This window comes from Ambystoma mexicanum, chromosome 8 (genome assembly GCF_040938575.1).
Source record: "Ambystoma mexicanum isolate Mex_15411 chromosome 8, UKY_AmexF1_1, whole genome shotgun sequence".
NCBI classification, from domain to species: domain Eukaryota; kingdom Metazoa; phylum Chordata; class Amphibia; order Caudata; family Ambystomatidae; genus Ambystoma; species Ambystoma mexicanum.
Window position 1 is genome coordinate 84,122,013 of NC_090929.1, and position 17,539 is coordinate 84,139,551.

Consider the following 17,539-nt stretch of genomic DNA (forward strand, 5'->3'; position numbering starts at 1 on the left):
TCATACTGCAGGGAGGCAGAGGCTGCAGAGCCGCTGCAGTGCAGGAGAAGCCTGCGGAAGCCACAAGAGCCCTGTGCAAAGGCAGTCCCTGAGGCAACCGGAACCCACCAGAGAAATCCCAGAAGGTACGGAAGTGAATGGGCTCGCCAGTGGGTTTACGAGAGGGTCTTCGATACCGCGTAACCACACCAGAAGAACAAGTCCACAAGTCTGGGGCTGCGATGTAACTGCTGACCCAGAGAGAAGCAGTGAGAGTTGTAAGGAGAATAGGGGTACACATAAGACCCCTAACCATAAGGTTAATCATCAAGAAAACAGTTAGGGAGAATTCTATTCTCAGAAATGTGCTAATTCCCTTCTACCTTAGAGAACCCCAGATCTTTTGCTGGACTTCATGACTTTTCATTTTTATCCTGAAGAGAGTGAGACCCTTTTTCCCCACTCTCTCTCGTGCATTTTTGTTTGATTTGAACTCTGTGTTTCTTTTGGTTTTGGAGTCTGACAAACTCCATAGGCATCATCCTTTTACATTGTGACACACAGCACCTTAAGTGCAGTGTCACAGAGAAATCCTTTGGATTTCTGCTAAGGTTTAAATACATTCTCTTGGATAACTACTGTTTCCAAGAGTAGTAAGGTGAAATTGACTTTACTTACATTTTCCTCTTTATAGACTCAGCACACACTGTCTTACAATGGTGCTGGAGGGGTTACTTAGTATCCCCTTTGTCTAACTTCTTTTGCAACATTTCTATGTTACGCTTTCTACAATTAATAGCTGGTGGCAGTGTTTTACATTTTCCTACCATTGTGTGTTTTTACCGCGGGCTGCGTTCGCAGCTGCAGTATAGCACCCAAGGGTGCCCATTTTGTCAAAATGGCCTCTGTCTTCTTTTTTTGCCATTTCTTATTGGAAGGGTCCTTCTTGAGATTTACTCTGTGTGCCAAACCAGGTTTGGTCCCTTTGTTCATTTTGTCTTTTGGCGGGGTTCACTGGTGAAGCCGCCTCTGACACCAGCGTGTCTGGCAGGGCAGGAAGTGAGGGAGGTGTCCGAAACTCCCTGTGCTTAGTCTCATTGGTTACAGGAATGCACCCAAAGGTGATTGGCCAGCTGGCTGTCCTGGGAGCTCAGCCACTCTGCTGTGTGAGTAACATCTAGGCTGCGAATGAATGTGAATGACTTGTATAAAAGGTGAGGCTTTTTGCAAGGAAGTCAGAGTCGACCACTGGACGAAGGAACCGAAGAAAGAAACTGGAAGAGAAGCTTGCTGCGCCTCCTGGACCGTTGGTTTGCCCGGTGAAGCCCTGCTGCTGTGCTGAAGCTCCTAATTCGACATCGACTAGAGAAGCCCGGAAAGGACGACTTCTCCCCTTCCATTGCTGCTGCAGGAACTAAGTGCCAGGGGACAGGAACACCAGAATCGAGTGCATTCTTTTTAAGCCAGACCTGAGCTCCATGAAGATCCTCCGGACACCCTCGAAGCAGGGCTGACCAAGCCTGAGCCACCCCAACAGAGTGCTGGATCCCAGAAGCTTGGAAAGTCCACAAACCGCGGTGTTGCTATTTGCGTGTAGCTGAAACCGCGAAGTGCTGCTGATCTGAACTGTGCCCATTGCTGCTGCCGACCTTCGAATCATAGTGCAGGAGTCCCCAGATGTCCTCCCTCTTGTCCACATGACTGAGGCCCAGGAACGACAGGATCTGCAGGAACTACAACAGGAACAGAAGCCTGCTGGAACCATTTCTTCAGACATAAGGTACTGTGAACTAAAGGGTACTTACATCTTGTGTGTGTAGCATTTGCTTCCCTTGGCAGAGTTGCTTCCAGCTTTGCCCTTCACACGCCTCCCAGCTTGTGGCCCAACAGTGATTTCTTTTACAACAAAACTCTCTTTAATATTGTGTAAGACTTTTACCTACCTCTACCTTCAAGAAGTTCCTCGGGTCCTCTAGACTTTTCTCAATTGACATTGGCTGTCCTGCCGCCCTGAAGACTCTTATAACCTCTGATTTTGTCTTTAACTGTCCCTCCAAAAAGTCATTCATACTTTACTTGTATAGCTGGGAAAGGGTTAATCTACATTGCATTAGGAGGTTCAAAAGTATTACCTGTTTGAGAAACTTGTTAACCATTATTTCCTTCCCTAACCTTTTCCTTTTTGCCACAACGTCAGTATTACCATTTAAGTGTGAAAAGTGATATATTACTGTCCACAGTGTCCTAGCTATTGAAGTCACCTCAGGGTGTAGGAATACCTGTGTGCCATTTCAAAAGGGTATCAAACTGAAGCAGTGTATTTTAAAGTGTATTTTTATTGTTGCCAATTGCTCCTTTCTAAAGAAGGCTTATTTTAAAACTGACTGTTAATTATTTAATCAAGAAACCTTGAGTATAAGTGTTATTTGGATAATTGTCACCGTGAAACTCTATGTTGCAACCCTACAGCTCACATTGACCCCTCTTGGGATAAGCCTGGCTGCTCAGTCACACTACCAACTTGTATAGTACAGACTTATACCAAAGGTTGGGTTCCCTATTGCCAAGAGGACAAGGCTGGTGTAGCCTCCCACAGGGTTACTACATACAATCTTGCCTAACAAAAACTTTACAAATCATCTTCTTCGTGACAGTACTTGGCAGGCCAGTGAACCAAGTCTGTCCCGCAAACTGAATTAAAAAATACAGATCTGGGACCCATGACAAAAGAAAGCAAGAGAGAAAGCTGATTCCTCTTCCTCGTGGCAACACTTGGCATGCCAGAGAGCCAAGTGGGCATAGTGGGGAAGTCTGGATCGAGGACCCTACTGGTGCATGAACTGCATTGCTGAAAAACCTAATGGTGAAACAAAGGAAACCAGGGCTAGGGGGTCATTAGCCTGGGTACAGTTGAGTGTGAAGTGGACTGTGAAACATATCTCAGGAGAAGGGAGTCATTCTCCAGATAGTCTTACATCTGGAAAAAAAAAAAGGCACAGAGAAGCCCGGAGAAGGGAGTCATTCCCCCAGGTTAAAGAAAACCTGCAGTCAAGAGAAGGGAGTAATTCTCTCGACAATTGAGAAAGCTTACCACAGAACCTTCAGCCAGTGGAAGGGAGTCATTCCTTCTGGTGTTGCGTGTGAAACAGTGAAAGCCAGATATCAAACCAAAAGGCCAGGGGAAGGGAGTCATTACCCCTGGCAGGATAGGTTTATGTGCTGGGAATATTTGGCATTCCCCCTGGAGTGAAAGAAAGGAGAACTTTCTGATACAAAGTGTTATAGGATTGGCTGTCCTGAATTTGTGACATACTGGGACAAGGGGAAGGGAGTCATTCCCCCTGGTAAAGAACTTGCCATGCAAATCACAACCAGTAACTGTGCCATCCAGTCCAGAAGAAGGGAGCCATTCTCCTGGACCAAGAACATTGGCACAACCTTTAGTTTAGTTTTAAGTGTAAGGGACAGAGATAGGGACTTTTGGCACAGGACGGTGGACTCTTTAAGTTGTAAGGACATTCTGGCAACCCTGTTAGTATTCAAGATGAGGCAGGGAAACCCTTCTTCTTGGCTAATAAAAGTCTATAGCAATCACTATGCCACATGCGTGTCAGTCTCCTCCTTCTGCACCCTTACAAGACCTGGAAAGCTCTTTAGTGGTAGTGAGAAAACCAGCCACCACTGGTTTACACAGGGGGAGTCTCTCCACACTAAGCTAAAAGCTTAACCTGTTTGTTCTTTCTTTGTTGTAGTGGTAGGGCAGATGATAGGATAGGGTAGGTTTTTTGACAGAGGACAGAGTTTTTTTTAAAGAAATCTTGACAAGCACCCGTTTGTTGTTTTCTAGAGTAGAGAATCCACCATAGAAGTAGGGTTTAGAAGAGGTTTTCTTTTATTTCTTTAATAAACCATCTTGTTCAGACATGCCCTCTGGTCGTCTCCTATGTCTGACCACAATTGTTATTTCATCAGGCTTGTGTATAGAAACATTTTCAGTTTTTCCTGTACGTGCAGTTAGTTAGAATTGATCATAGCTAGAGTGGAAGAACACTACATTCCAGAGTTCCAGGAATCGGAGAAGGCTCACCCACAGGCTCGCCCACGTGCTTAATCTTTGGGGTTTAAAGCAGGGACATAGAGGATGAGTGAAGCACTTGAGCAGGTATCTACTGACAGATCTGATCTGGAATAAAAGAGGGTGTCGTGTCAAAAAGATTGATGAATTGCTCATAGTATTTCATAAACACCCTTCTTATAACAGGGTGCAAGCAAGGAGTGTGTGAGATTCCTGGGTTTGATGTGGGGTATTTTGGACTCTTCGGAGTGCAGATATAGGATATTTTGGGAAATTCCAGATAGTGCCAGTTACAATAGACTTTACACATTTGAGCCATTGGGGGTTCATGATACACATTTATCTGTAAACTCCTCATCAAAGTCAGGATTCAAATTTTAGGGTGTAGACATATTTGCCGTGCATCGATAGGAAAAAAATCACAGTGCATTACATTACATTCCAATATGTCTATTGGAAAATAAAGTCTAAACCATGACTTGAAGGTGTCCCCTTCTCTGTTTCCATGGCAGGATGGCGGCTGATGGAGTATTCATGCTTTGACCAGAGCACTGGAGCTGTTGCTGACTCGACTCAGTGTTCAGGCATCCCTCAGCCTCCTTCACGGCACGAGCCCTGTGACGCAGGGCCATGTCCTTACAGGTAACGATCCTTGGGGAATAACTTGAAGGCGGTGCGGTGAACCGGGTGGCTAGTTGACGGGCATGCTTTTCTTTCAGCTGGAAGGTGGGAGCCTTTGGACACTGTAGTGCCACATGCGGAGGCGGAGTGACAGAGCGCATTGTCCGCTGTGTGAAGGAGGAGCGCGGCTCCGTCATGACTTTGCCAGAATGGAAATGTGGTGATGTTGCATCAAAACCTGCAGTCACAGAAGTTTGCAATCCCGAACCGTGCCCTGTGAGGTAACTTTCTTACTTCCTCCTCCCTGCCCTTTATCCCTTCTTCCTTCTTCTCTTCCTTACTACAATAACATTATTCTTAATTACGTTTAGTTTTTCTTCCCCATCTTTCATTTTATCTACATTATTGCAGCTTTCCACCAATCTCTACCCTTCCATTTTGTGTTCATTTTTCCCTTTAGTAATGATGGCAACATTTCATTATTTCTTTCCTTCTCCCTTCCTTCTGCTTTTTCGTATTTTCGTCATTGTTTCTTTCTTACATTTGTTGCTCCATTTTCATCCGTCTCTCCATAATTAATCCCTCATTCTGAAGGCATGCCCCTAAATGCTCACACCGGAAAAAATACAACCCGCTGGGGAAAAAGGTCCATGACACTCCTGCAAGGATAACAAGTTTTATTTCTACAGAAATAGGCGCATCAGCGAAGAACTCTGCTGCCATGAAACGTTCCTCCGAAAAAGGGTACAAGCAGAAGCTTAAAAGGAGCCACAGCATCATAGATTACGTCATTACATATAGTAGAAACGCACGTGGCTGCTTGGTGCGTTCCTATACATGCGACCCTATACATGGTTGGCCTGCTCCATGAGGGATGCCAGGCCATTGTTCCCAGCCCAGTCCGTCTGTCTTCCATCACGTGAGGTCTGCTGGCCTCATCATCTCCAGGGAACCAATGCCAAAGAAGCAATTAGTTGCATTTACGAATAGTGTTACGCAATCGTTATACAGTGCACCTGGTATGCTCAAAGACTGGTAAAGGGGGAGTTTCAAAGTCACACTGACCCACACATACTTTCACTCATCCCGATCGCATGTCTCTGCTTCCAAGGCTTCCACCCTCGCTTTTGAACTGTTATGTATCCCTCCCTGTACCTCGCATTACAAATAATGTCATTATGAAATAAAGGTGGGACGATCATGCTCTTAGATCTTTTATGGTTGATTGGTTTATGGTCGGTGGTCTGGGGTCAACTGGTATCTCGGAATTCAGGAGTTTTAAGACTGGGGCAGTTGCAGGGGCTATAACTCGTAGTTGGCTGGTTGGGGGTCAGAGGGCTGCTCTGGCCAGTTTGTGATCACACGTACACCAAGGTGCCCAGTACCGTCTTGTGGACTTGCAGGGCACATTCTTTCTTAGAACAAACATATTGGCAACACTTTGGAACAAAGAAGGGATCCTGTGGAAGTTAGCAGCGTGGGCCTCTCTCATCAACGCTTGGGCCTGCTCAGATTTCCCCTTTAGTCTCCTGGCCTGTGTTTAACACACTAAATATTGCATAGCTGTGCAGACCCTATGCTTAAAATGGCGTCTACTTATGTGTGCGTACTATGTTTAAACGTCCGAATTGCGTAAAATATTATGTTTGTGTGGGGACCTTCAGAACGCCCCCGTGGGATAGTAAAGGTCTTCCAATAGAGCGTGCCTCACTCTAAAGTGCATAGGGGGTGGGATTGGTTCAGTCTCTTCCCAACAATTCTTTCCTCATTCCCATCCCTCCCTCCCTCAGTCGCTGCCTCTACTTCTGTCCCTTTATCTATATCAACCCCTCCCCAATCCCTTTCTTTATCCTTCCCCTGCCACTCTTGGTGTCTTGCCTACTTTCCGCCCACCCCATCCCGTTCGCCTTTCTGCCATGTTGTATTGTTTACTTGTGTATAGTTTAAGCCTCACTAAGTCTGCTTCATAGTGCTACACAAAAAAAGTAGTAAGTAGGAGGGTATAAGGAAGAGTGAAAAGAAGAAACTGAAAATGCATCACTGTGGTTTCTCCTTCCCTTTTTTTCTCTCGCTGTCTTTGCATCCCTTCCTTCCTTATTACCTTCATTTTAATTTTTAATATCTTTCTTTCTCTGTACTGTTTTGATTAATTCCACCAAATGTATTGCCCTGCCTGTGTAATACTTGTCCGACCACCATTCCTGATGGCTGTGTCCTTAGGTCTTCCTTGTAAATCTTCTCTCCTCAGTGCTCTGCGGCAGCTGCACTGTTTAGATCCCTTTAATAAGTGAAATGAATCCCAAATATACATGACATTCTTGATCGGTATTTAGTACAGTTCACCAGCGTGCCTTGCGGATATCCATCTGGTGTCGCAGCTGCTGAGTTTTGCTACCTCTCAGTGAAGCTACAATGTGTGTTGCACTGCACTATAGATGATGTGCAGGTTATAGTCAAGATGTATGCTGCGCTAATGAATTGCAACTAAGTATACTTAGTCACAGAGGTTGATGGCTCTAATGCAGGTGTCTCCAAGTTCATTCCTCAAGAGCCAAATCCACTCCATGTTTTAAGATGTGCACACAAAATATATTGTATTGTAGGGAATCAACATGGGGGTGGTTTATAGTATCAGTGATTGTCCTGAAAACTCTGATGTGTTTGGGCACTCTAAGTGACTCAGAGACCCCTGTCCTAATGTGTTCACTGGTGTAAAAATGTAATGGTCTGACTACTCCGTAAATAATCGGAATACCATGAAATGATCGGAACAAAATACCTAATGAGAATTGACCAAATTTATTTGGGTCACATTTGTTTTAATAATGTGGGAGGAGACCCCCCCACAAACCCCCACTTCCCCCTACCTTCACCTATACCCTTACCCCAAGCCATATCTATATATTAATACAAATGTACAAAAATCACTAACAAATTTGGCAAATTAATTTGGTCATTTCTCATTAAATTATTTATTTTATTTATTGTTTGCTTGTTAGGCGCTTATACAGCAAGTCAAATACTGTTTCAAAGCGCCCGCAGGGCGAAGGGAGGGAACAAGGAGTGAAACACATTACAAACACAATATTAAAGCAGTGGAGGGAAAATAGGGCAAATCGACTATGCCTTATGAGGATTCAGAATGTGCAAGTGCAGCAAGGAAGAGGGTACAGGAGGTAAGTGCTGGGGAGTCTGAGCTCATGGGGGAGCACATGCATTTTATTATTTCTGCGGATACTAAATAATCTAGAATGCTTAAATAGATACACGACCCCCTCCCACTTCTCCTACCCTCACCTATTCACTTACCCCATCCCACCTCTATATATCAATAGAAATGTACACAAATCCCTAACAAATTCGACCAAATAAATGTGGTAATTTCTCATTAGATAATGTTGCATTCGATTATTTCTACATATACCTAAATAATCTAGAATGCTAAAGCAGATGCACTAAATTTTGGGTCAGGCATTTTATAAAATAAATCATTTGGACTCTCAGGGTATCACTATAATGAATGGCTGTCACATTATTATTTATAAACTCACAATAACAGTATCTACTGCATTTGTGGAACCCCCTGGGGGAGTTTCCAAGTTCCACCCTCACCAACCAGCCCCGGATCCTTGTTCACAATGTGTACAATGGGTCCCATTACCAGTTTGGAGGTATTCCGGCGGTAATTGCGTGAGGCGGAATTACTGTTACCACTGTGTTGTCCGGCAGTTTATCTGCCGAATCATGAGTAGGCAAGAGCATGCATGCGGTAATGGTAATTCTGCCGGCAGAATTCCAACCAAAAACCACAACACCAACGGTAATTCCATCTAAAATCGGCAGAAGCATTGTTACTGCTGTACATTTGGCATTAATTCTTCCCTTTATTACCACTAACGAAATTACTGGCAGTGGAAAAAGTATCATCGCCGGAATGGGAAGAACGGCGGCAGCCATCTTTAAAAACACAATCCATTGGAAATCCCACGGGAAAGGAGTGCCATCCACCCACCAAAGAAAGCCAAATCATGTCGGGAGGTAAAGGCAAGGAGAAGGTCCTTGAAATATGCCAACGGAAACCAAATTTTACAAACAGGAGCTTGCTGCTCTTGCGGAGCAGATGGTGACCTATGCAGAGGAGCTGTATGGGTCACAACATTGCAAGATGAGCCAGCTGCGCAAGAACGCCATCTGGGCGGAAATCAGGGGCAAGGTGGTGGCTGTTGGGCATGTGTCACAGGACAATGAGGACATGCGGAAAAGGTGGAACGACCTCAAAGCACGAGTCTACACCCTCACCACCCTCACCACAAACCACCCTCAGGAGAAAGCAGTTCACAGGTGAAGGAACAGTTGACCCGCTGCAGCTGACCCTGTGGGAGGAGGCAGTGAGCCAAATTCTGGACATGGCGGGCCTGGAGGGTTTGGGTTCGGCAGAGATCAGAGCCAGCATCCAGGAAGCACCAGGTGAGTACATGATTGAATAGATGGGGGTTAGGTTAGGAATTAATTAAGTTGGGCGATGCGGGCTTGGCTGTGGAGGGTCCCCCCACATTTAATTGCAAACAAATGTGCAAAAAAAAAATCTTTTTCAAAATTCAAATAAGAAAATGCAGTGTTTGCTGCCTCATTATTATATTTTCGGTATTTCAATGTCGATCTGGAAAAAGGCCACAGAACATGCTGCACCCAGGAAGGAGAGTGACCACAAAACACCCCTGTCCAAGGGCACTGCATCAGCCATCACTGTGGGCACTGGCACACCAGCCAGAATTGAACCAACAACTCCGGCCATGTGCAATGCTGTTGCACCACCCACGACTCAGGCACCTCCCTCCACTGCTGGGGAGTCACTGGACCAACCCACCCGCCCAATTGCTGATGGCATGCAGTCATGGGTCCAGCCCACTGAACTCATTGCCACTGAGCAACCGGAGCCTGCCACCGCTAGGTCAAGTCCCACAACTTCCCATGCAAGGCAGTTGTCCACTGAATCCTCCTCCCTGCGCAGCATATCACCCATGCGGTCCTCCCCTCCCCATCCCGCTGTGCCGTCCGTTTTGACCACCCTATGGACACAGATTCCCATGGACATGATGATGGGGAGCAAGCAGGCTGTGCATCCTGCAATGAGGTAATGCGCCCTTATCCGCCTCCTAGACCAGTGCAAGACCCCAAATGGAATGCCATTGAAATGTTGATGGTGTTGAGGATGAGCTTGCTGGCATATGGATTATCACTGTTGATACAGCCAATGTTTACAGTGTTTACTCAATGGTAGTGATCTAGGTGCATTCTGTGAATGAGAGGTGCACATGTGTGAAATCAAAAATAGTTGTCCATGAGGCCCAGGGGGACTTTGGCTCCTTCTCTCACCTTCCCACAAATTTCCTGGTGTGCCTTGTTGTCACCTGCAACGTCTTTGCCATCAGAGCCAGTGGGGGAATAGTACTCATCTGGAGGCATGTGTATGTTCCATTGTGTGCACATGTTGTGCAGCATAGCGCGTATCATGACGATTGTTCCAACTTTCACAGGGCTCTACATGAGTGGACCACCTGTCTGGTGGATGCACCAGTATCTTGCCTTTAGCTGTCCGAATGTGCGCTCAATGCGTGTACTGTTCCTCCTGTGCACCTCGTTATAGGCTATCTCTTGCATTGCATTAGGGTTCCGCACAGGTGTCATTAACCAGGGTAACTGTGGGTGGCCTGAGTCACCTACAACAAATAGGATGTACAGTGTTGGACATGGCCATATGTCTGTCGAGGTTAATCTATATTATCCTATTGTGCAGGTGGCCTATGTGTGCTCATCTGTGCATGTGGATGACAGACGCATCTTGCATCAATTGCGGTGGAGGGGCATTGTCCTACAGAGTGGACTTGCAGTCATTCACAGTGTGTCCAGCATCATTCATCATGTGTTTGTCTATGCGCTGACATCACCCCTGCAGTTGACACTATGGCGATGGCGCTAGGCAATATACTTCCCCATGACTATGCATTGGCAGGGAATGGCATCTTGGATTAGACAGGGGCCTTGCTTGGTGGGAATACGTGTGTGTCTGCTTCCATGCATACGGAAGCATCTGACTTGAGAGGATAGCTCAGGGGCAACGTGCTTGCCTTGGAAACAAGACGACGTGGAGCAACACAGGTTCGATCCCCGGGTCCGCCCTTAGAAACCTCTGGCTATTAAGCGCATTATAAGTAACCTATCATGTCATATCATATCATACAGGATGCCCTGTGGCATTACCTCAAGTCATTATGTGGACTGCGGAAAGTTGGTCATAGGCCATGGCCTATTCATTGTATTCTTGCCGTTGCATTATGGCACTTGTAGTTTGCTCCCCATTGTTCTCATTCCGGGCTCCATGGCGTCTCTGTGCCATGTCATTGTCAGATTGACTGCATGCGCACAAGCCAGGTACGCTGTCCTCAGTGTGTGTTCGTGTAAGCTGGTAGGGCGCTGTTCCTCAGTACCATGTGTGGCACCTAGGAATCGGGCACAGCAGTGCCTGTTGATTAGATCTACGTTGCATGTCATCTGAATGTCCATGGAATGATATTGTTTGCGGTTCTGATATGCCTGCTCTACTGCTTGGAGGCACTAATGCCACATGTGTGCAATCCGGTGCCCCAATGATATTGGACAATGGCATAGAAACGTGCTTTTACATGATGATGCACATTCTAAAATATGTTGGAAAGGCCGTTTAGTAGCAAAAAAATCTATAAAAAGTTAATGTTCAGAAGAAAAACTTCAAAATAACACGTGAAATAAATGCGGTATAATAAGGTTAAGGATGATGTGGGCACTGCCATGCCTTGCGGGGGTTTTGAGTGCTGCATTGGTCCTATGTGATATGATCGCTAGCTGGTGTGATTAGGAGCATGCTTTCAATCTGGCAGTCCTTGCCCTCACTCGCCTGCGCCGGTGTTAAGTGTTGAGAGATCTGGTTTCAGACTGCTTTAGTAATCTCGTTAAAGGTTGTGTAGTCTCTGCATAAGTCTCATGCCTTTGAGACTTGCATGGGCACATCTTGCAGATTCTATGTGGCTCTGACACTGGTGGTAAAGTGTCCACCTGTCCCAAGCACTGAGTCTCGCCACTGGGAGGTCCTTGTCAGACACTTCAGCGCCATGCTATTGACAGTGATGACTCCCCGCCTTTCTTTTTCAGGTGGAAAGCCCGAGTGGAAGGTCTCTGCAGCGCTTCATGCGGAGGAGGCTTGATAGCCAGGATTGTGCAGTGTGTGCAGGACCAGCTCGGCACAGAAGAGCTCCTCGCAGATGAAGACTGCCGACATGTTCCCAGGCCCAAGAGAGTTGTCCCATGCAACCAGCAGCCCTGCCCCCCAAGGTAATGTGCACCCCCACAATACTCTGTGTGTGTCCCAACCATACATGAAATGTGCACCTCGGTCCTCAGCGTAACCTGCACCCTCAAAGTTAAGTTTCCATACTGTGCATTTCCCAAAGTAATGTACCCCTTGCAAAATAAATCTGCAGCCCCCACTTAAGTGGTGGAGTTTTCCTCCAAAGTAAATATGCATCTGCCAAAGCAAATTGCCTTCCTCCAAGGTAATGTGCATTTCCCAGAGTAGTGCACACAGAATAAAGTGCATTGTCCCCAACCTAAGTTATGTGCACTTTCCAGAGTAGTGCATCCAAAATAATGTGCATCATCCCCAACCTAAGTTATGTGCATAACCCAGGATAATGTGCATTTCCCAGAGCAGTGCACACAGAATAAAGTGCATTGTCCCGAACCTAAATTATGTGCATAAACCCAAGGTAATGTGCATTTCTCTGAGTAGTGCACACAGACAAATGTGCATCTCCCCCAACCTAAGTTATGTGCATAGCCCACGGTAACGTGCATGTGCCAGAGTAGTGCACACAGAATAAAGGTACCCAAAATAAAGTGCTTCTTCCCCAACCTAAGTAATGTGTACTTTTCAGAGTACTGTGCCGAGAATAATGTACATTATCCCCAACCTAAATGATGTGCATAACCCAAGGTAATGTGCATTTCCCAGAGCAGTGCACACAGAATAATGCGCATTATCCCCAACCTAAAGTATGTGCATAACCCAAGGTAATGTGCATTTCCCAGAGCAGTGCACACAGAATAATGTGCATTATCCCCAACCTAAAGTATGTGCATAACCCAAGGTAATGTGCATTTCTAAAGTATGTTATCTGGGCCCGATTCATGGAATATTTGCCCGGTTCAAAGTGAATTTGCACTGCTGAAAAGTGACCTTGCACTGCCGACACAAACCCTGATTCATGGAACCGTGCAAAGTGTATGCTGGCAGTGCAAAGTCCGGCCAAAGTCAGCGCATTGTCATTTTTGCAGTACAAAATGAGTTTGCTCTGCAAAAATATACTTTGCACAGTTCCATGAATCAGGGTTTGTGTCACCAGTGCAAAGTCACTTTGAACCGGACTAATATTCCATGACTCAGGCCATCTATCTCCAAACTAATGTAAGCTTTAGCTTTCTGATTTCCCTTTCTAACCGTCTCTGTAATGTGTCTTCCCTGCCTCTGTAATGTGCCACCGCTCAGGCTAGTGTGCTTCCCCAGCACCTTGAGTCCAGCAAGTGCTTTGTCTCTATGAAGGTCAAGAGCCCCCTTCTCCCAGGGCAATGCACATTCATTACCAAGGAGAGCCCTCGTCGAGGCTAATGAGTGCCTCCTCAGTTAATGTCTTCTCCCAGAGTGCAAACAGAACTGTGCATACTGGGACCGTAGGCCATTACTTTTACTTGAGAAAAGTACAACTACAAGTCCCAGCTTGCAATATATGGTTGTCTGAAAAGCCAGAACTGGGTAAAAAGGTTCTAGCAACATGGGGATAATTGGAGCCTTAGCAGTACACCTCTGCCACTCTCAGTCCTCCTGCTCACTGTTATTTTCTCCTCTTTAGCTCTGCTTTTGGGGCTCAGGTGGTCCATGATATTGGCCTCAGTCGTGGCACTCTTTTCTCTCCATATACAGCGTGCATTGGAGTAATTGTAATTGGTTATTTATAAAGTGCTTAATACCCAGAGGTTTCTAGGCGCGGACCGGGGATCGAACCTGTTGCACGGCGTCATCTTGCTTCCAAGGCGAGCGCATTGCCCCTGAGCTATTCTCCCGAGACCAAGAGTGAATGCAGCATTGTAGACTGACTACAGCACACCCTCAAATGGTAGTGGTATAAACAACCTTAACAGGTAGAAACATCCTTTTGATTGTCTCCAAGCACTACAAGCAGCCCAACATAGCATGACATGCCATCAGTATTAGACTCGCTTCCACCCTAATGCAATTCAAAAAAGAAGTCAAGAACCCCCCCACCCCGGTTCAAGGAGAAACATCTTCACACCTCACAAATGACACTACGCTCAACCCCACCCAGCCCAGTATACCCCTAACACAACCATTTACAACCAACCCCCCCTTCCAATCCCACACTTCCTGTCAGGACTGATATATGTTCCCCACCAACTGCAAATATTTCCTGCCGCCCTAAATGGAATGCCGCTACCGACCGATATGTTATAGGGATGTTACCCCCTGTGGCGATTAAAAGTAAGTTGGGAACCTCTATGTTTGTACTGCGCTCCCTTGTTTGCTGAAGTTAGGTTTTCACTCAATGATTATCCAAAATGAAATGTAAAAACATATATATAGGGTAAATAACTGTACAATATAAAGTTGTATTATTCTCTGACCTTGTCCTCTTTATCACCGCCCTCTGGAGACGCTGGATTTACACTGTATATCATGAAGGGTTCTGCAACTTTGGACTGCGACACCCACAATCCCTCCCCATCGAGTATGCTGGCTAGGGCTCATGGGAGTTGCAGTGCAAAACATCTGCCAAACCAAAGGTTGCAGACCCCTGAGAATAGTTTTCTCTGAAGCTGTATGCGCCACCCATGTATAAGCATATTCATTGAAACTTTTTAGAGTTTAGTGAGTGAGGTTTTTCTTTTTTTTTACCACAGTGGCATAATGATTTGGACCCATAAACATGTATTTAGAAAATGTTATGGTATGTTGATTTATACCACACACCGCTGCCATTTGTATGGTCTCCAGGCGCTCATGTGGCTCTGTAAGAAAGTGGGTGGGGTTCTTAGTGAGGGATAAGGATAGAGTGTGTGCTCATCTGTTGTAGAACCAGGAGAAACCGGCGTCTCTGCGTGTGAGCTTTCTAGGTGTGCTTTGTTATGTGCACTGGGGCTTGTTGTGTTCGTAAGTGAAGCTTCCAGTGTCTGAGTTGTTTGTTGTCTCCAGGTATTTGGTTTGTGGTATTCTTTGTGAGGGGTGTGCGGTTTGCACGTTTTTGGTGGGTTGTTTCCCTAGCCCTTTGGGCATGAGTGGTATGTGAGAGGTGTGAGGGTGTGGAAAAGGGAAGGGAGTGGTTATTTGGTATCAGGTGATCTCTGGGTGATGAGTAGTTTTATAGTTAGTTCTTCATTTTGTATTGTTCCGTGATTTCTTTGGTCCTGATGTATGGATTGCGGAGACGTGCGTCACAACTAAATCTAAAATACTAAATCAGTGCAATTCTAGTGTGGCTAAATTCAAAGCAGCAGATGTCAAATCAGTACAGTTCTAAAGTGGCTAAATTCAGAAGCAGCTTGAATCATGTTCTAGCGTGGCTAAATTCAAAAGCTGCAGGATTACAGTTCTGGTGTATTTAAATTCAAAGCAGCAGACAGAAAAACAGTATAGTTCTGCTGCAGCTAAATTCAAAAGCAGCGTTAACTAAGTCAGTGCAAGTCTAGTGTGGTTAATTTCAAAAGCAGCAGCAAACAAGTTAGTACAATTTAGGTGCAGCTGAATTCAAAAGCAGCATAAATTAAATCATTACAATTCTAGTGTGGCAAACTCCAAAAGCAGTGGATGCCAAATCAGTATAGTTCTAGTGTGGCTACATTCAGAAGCAGTGTTAACTAAGTCAGTGAACGTCTAGTGTGGTTAAATTCATAAGCAGTGAGAACCAAGTTAGAACAATTCTAGTGTGGCTAAATTCAAAAGCAGCAGGCACCAAATCAGTACAATTCTAGTGTGGCTAAATTCAAAGCAGTGTTAATTCAATCATTACAATTTTAGTGTCACTAAATTCAAAGCAGCGGGAACCAAATTGGTTTGAGTTATATTGTGATGTCCCATACCTTCTTGTCTGTAGTCCTCTGGATAGAGGGGACTGCAGGAATGGGCAGAGGCAAACAGGAATCACCCTTATCCACAGCCCTTTACCGGCTGCAGAGGGTCCACTAAGAGTGCTGGTTAGGCCATGTGACCCCTAGCAGCGCCTTTTGTGAAGGTTGAATACGTTTCAATGAATAAACAAATACAAAATAAAAAAATTAAAGGCAGGGGTATTGGAATGAAATAATAAAATTAAGGGATGGGGTTGGATTTTATGGATTAAATAAAGGGCAGAGAGGTCGGGATTAAATCATTCAAATTAAGGGCAAAGCGGTCGGATTTAATTAATTAATAGTAAGGGCAGAGTGGTCGGGAATAAATAATAAAAATTAAGGGAAGAGGGGTTGGATTTAATTAATTAAAATTAAGGGCATGGAGTTGTGATAATTTGATTAAAATTAAGGCCAGGGGTTGGGGTAAATTGATTAAAATTAAGGGCTGGGTTGAGGTAAAGTTAACTTTAAAGGGATTTTTGGGGGGGGGGGTACAGGCCTGAAAGTCTGCACTAACCTTCTTCTCGTGGTCCTGGGATCCAGCGGGACGCGAAAATGGCATCCTCTCTCCTGGTTTGGTTTGTTTTTGTTTTGGTGTTGATGGTAGAATCACGTGACCCCCTACAGCACCAATCAGGGGTTGGGGGAGTTTTGGTGGAGGGTCTCTGGATGGGACAGGAAGTGAGAGTGTTGAAAGCATATGAGGAACCTTTTGTGGGAGACCAACATGTAAGCCTCAGCGCCTTGCATTCATTTGTAGTGCAGAAAATGTCACATGGATGTGGGAAAAACAGAGAAAAAAGTTCCTCTACTCCGTTTGGCAATAGGCAAAATTACATTTTCCATATATTTCCATGCACGACAAGAAGTGAAGTTCAACAGAAAAAGGTTTTTACTTGTAAGTGATTGGTTAATTCAAAACTTCGCCCTTTGTGATGACACATGTTTCGGCGTCTTTTTCAAATCAGGGCTGTTATCAACAAAAGGTTTTAATAACTGGAAATCCTTTTCAAATGTCTGGCCAATTAAAAAAACAAATCAATTGCATTACATTGCACATGTGATTTAACAAAAGAATAATTCCAATAAGGTCGCCCACAAGACCACAACATATTGGGAGTCAGAGTTATCAGTCACAATGTGGTTTACAACATCATAGTGCACACGTTTGTACCAAGCCCATTCCATGGGTTGAGTCACGTAGTCATGTAAATGAAAATAAGAATCAAAATCAATATTGGCCCAAACACAAAGAAGAAGGGGCGGGGAGCGGGATGGATTTTTAGGGGGTAAAGTTTGAGAAAACAAAACACAAGATACATTGAACAAAACAAATGGGGAGAAAAAGATAAAAAGTTCCATGAGAATAAATAATGAGTTGATACAATATATTTTTCTCTGAGTGATGACACTTAATCTTACCCAATATCCATATTCTGTTTCATATGATGGGTTAAATCCCTCCTGTTAAGTTAAAAGGACATAATGTCAAGATAATCCCTCGATTTTCCCAGTAACCAGATTGCCTAATTATTCTATGCGTTGATATAATAGTCGCAATTATGTTCTCAATCCCTTCTAACGTGTTCTGTACATTCTAAAATGTAATATACTTGTTAGTATATACACTGCTTTGCAAACCGAGTATAT

The 17,539-nt window shown here is 44.9% G+C and overlaps 1 protein-coding gene across 2 annotated transcripts in view; it reads left to right on the forward strand.

The window, feature by feature from the left end:
* The window catches only part of ADAMTS13 (ADAM metallopeptidase with thrombospondin type 1 motif 13), a 447,185-nt gene that overhangs the window by 285,995 nt on the left and 143,651 nt on the right, over nt 1-17,539 (forward strand). For both annotated transcript variants that reach the window (XM_069609349.1, XM_069609350.1), the window contains exons 20-22: nt 4,567-4,696; nt 4,774-4,956; nt 11,864-12,043. In XM_069609349.1, coding sequence (XP_069465450.1) covers nt 4,567-4,696; nt 4,774-4,956; nt 11,864-12,043 — 493 coding nt within the window. The remainder of the gene's footprint in view (nt 1-4,566; nt 4,697-4,773; nt 4,957-11,863; nt 12,044-17,539) is intronic.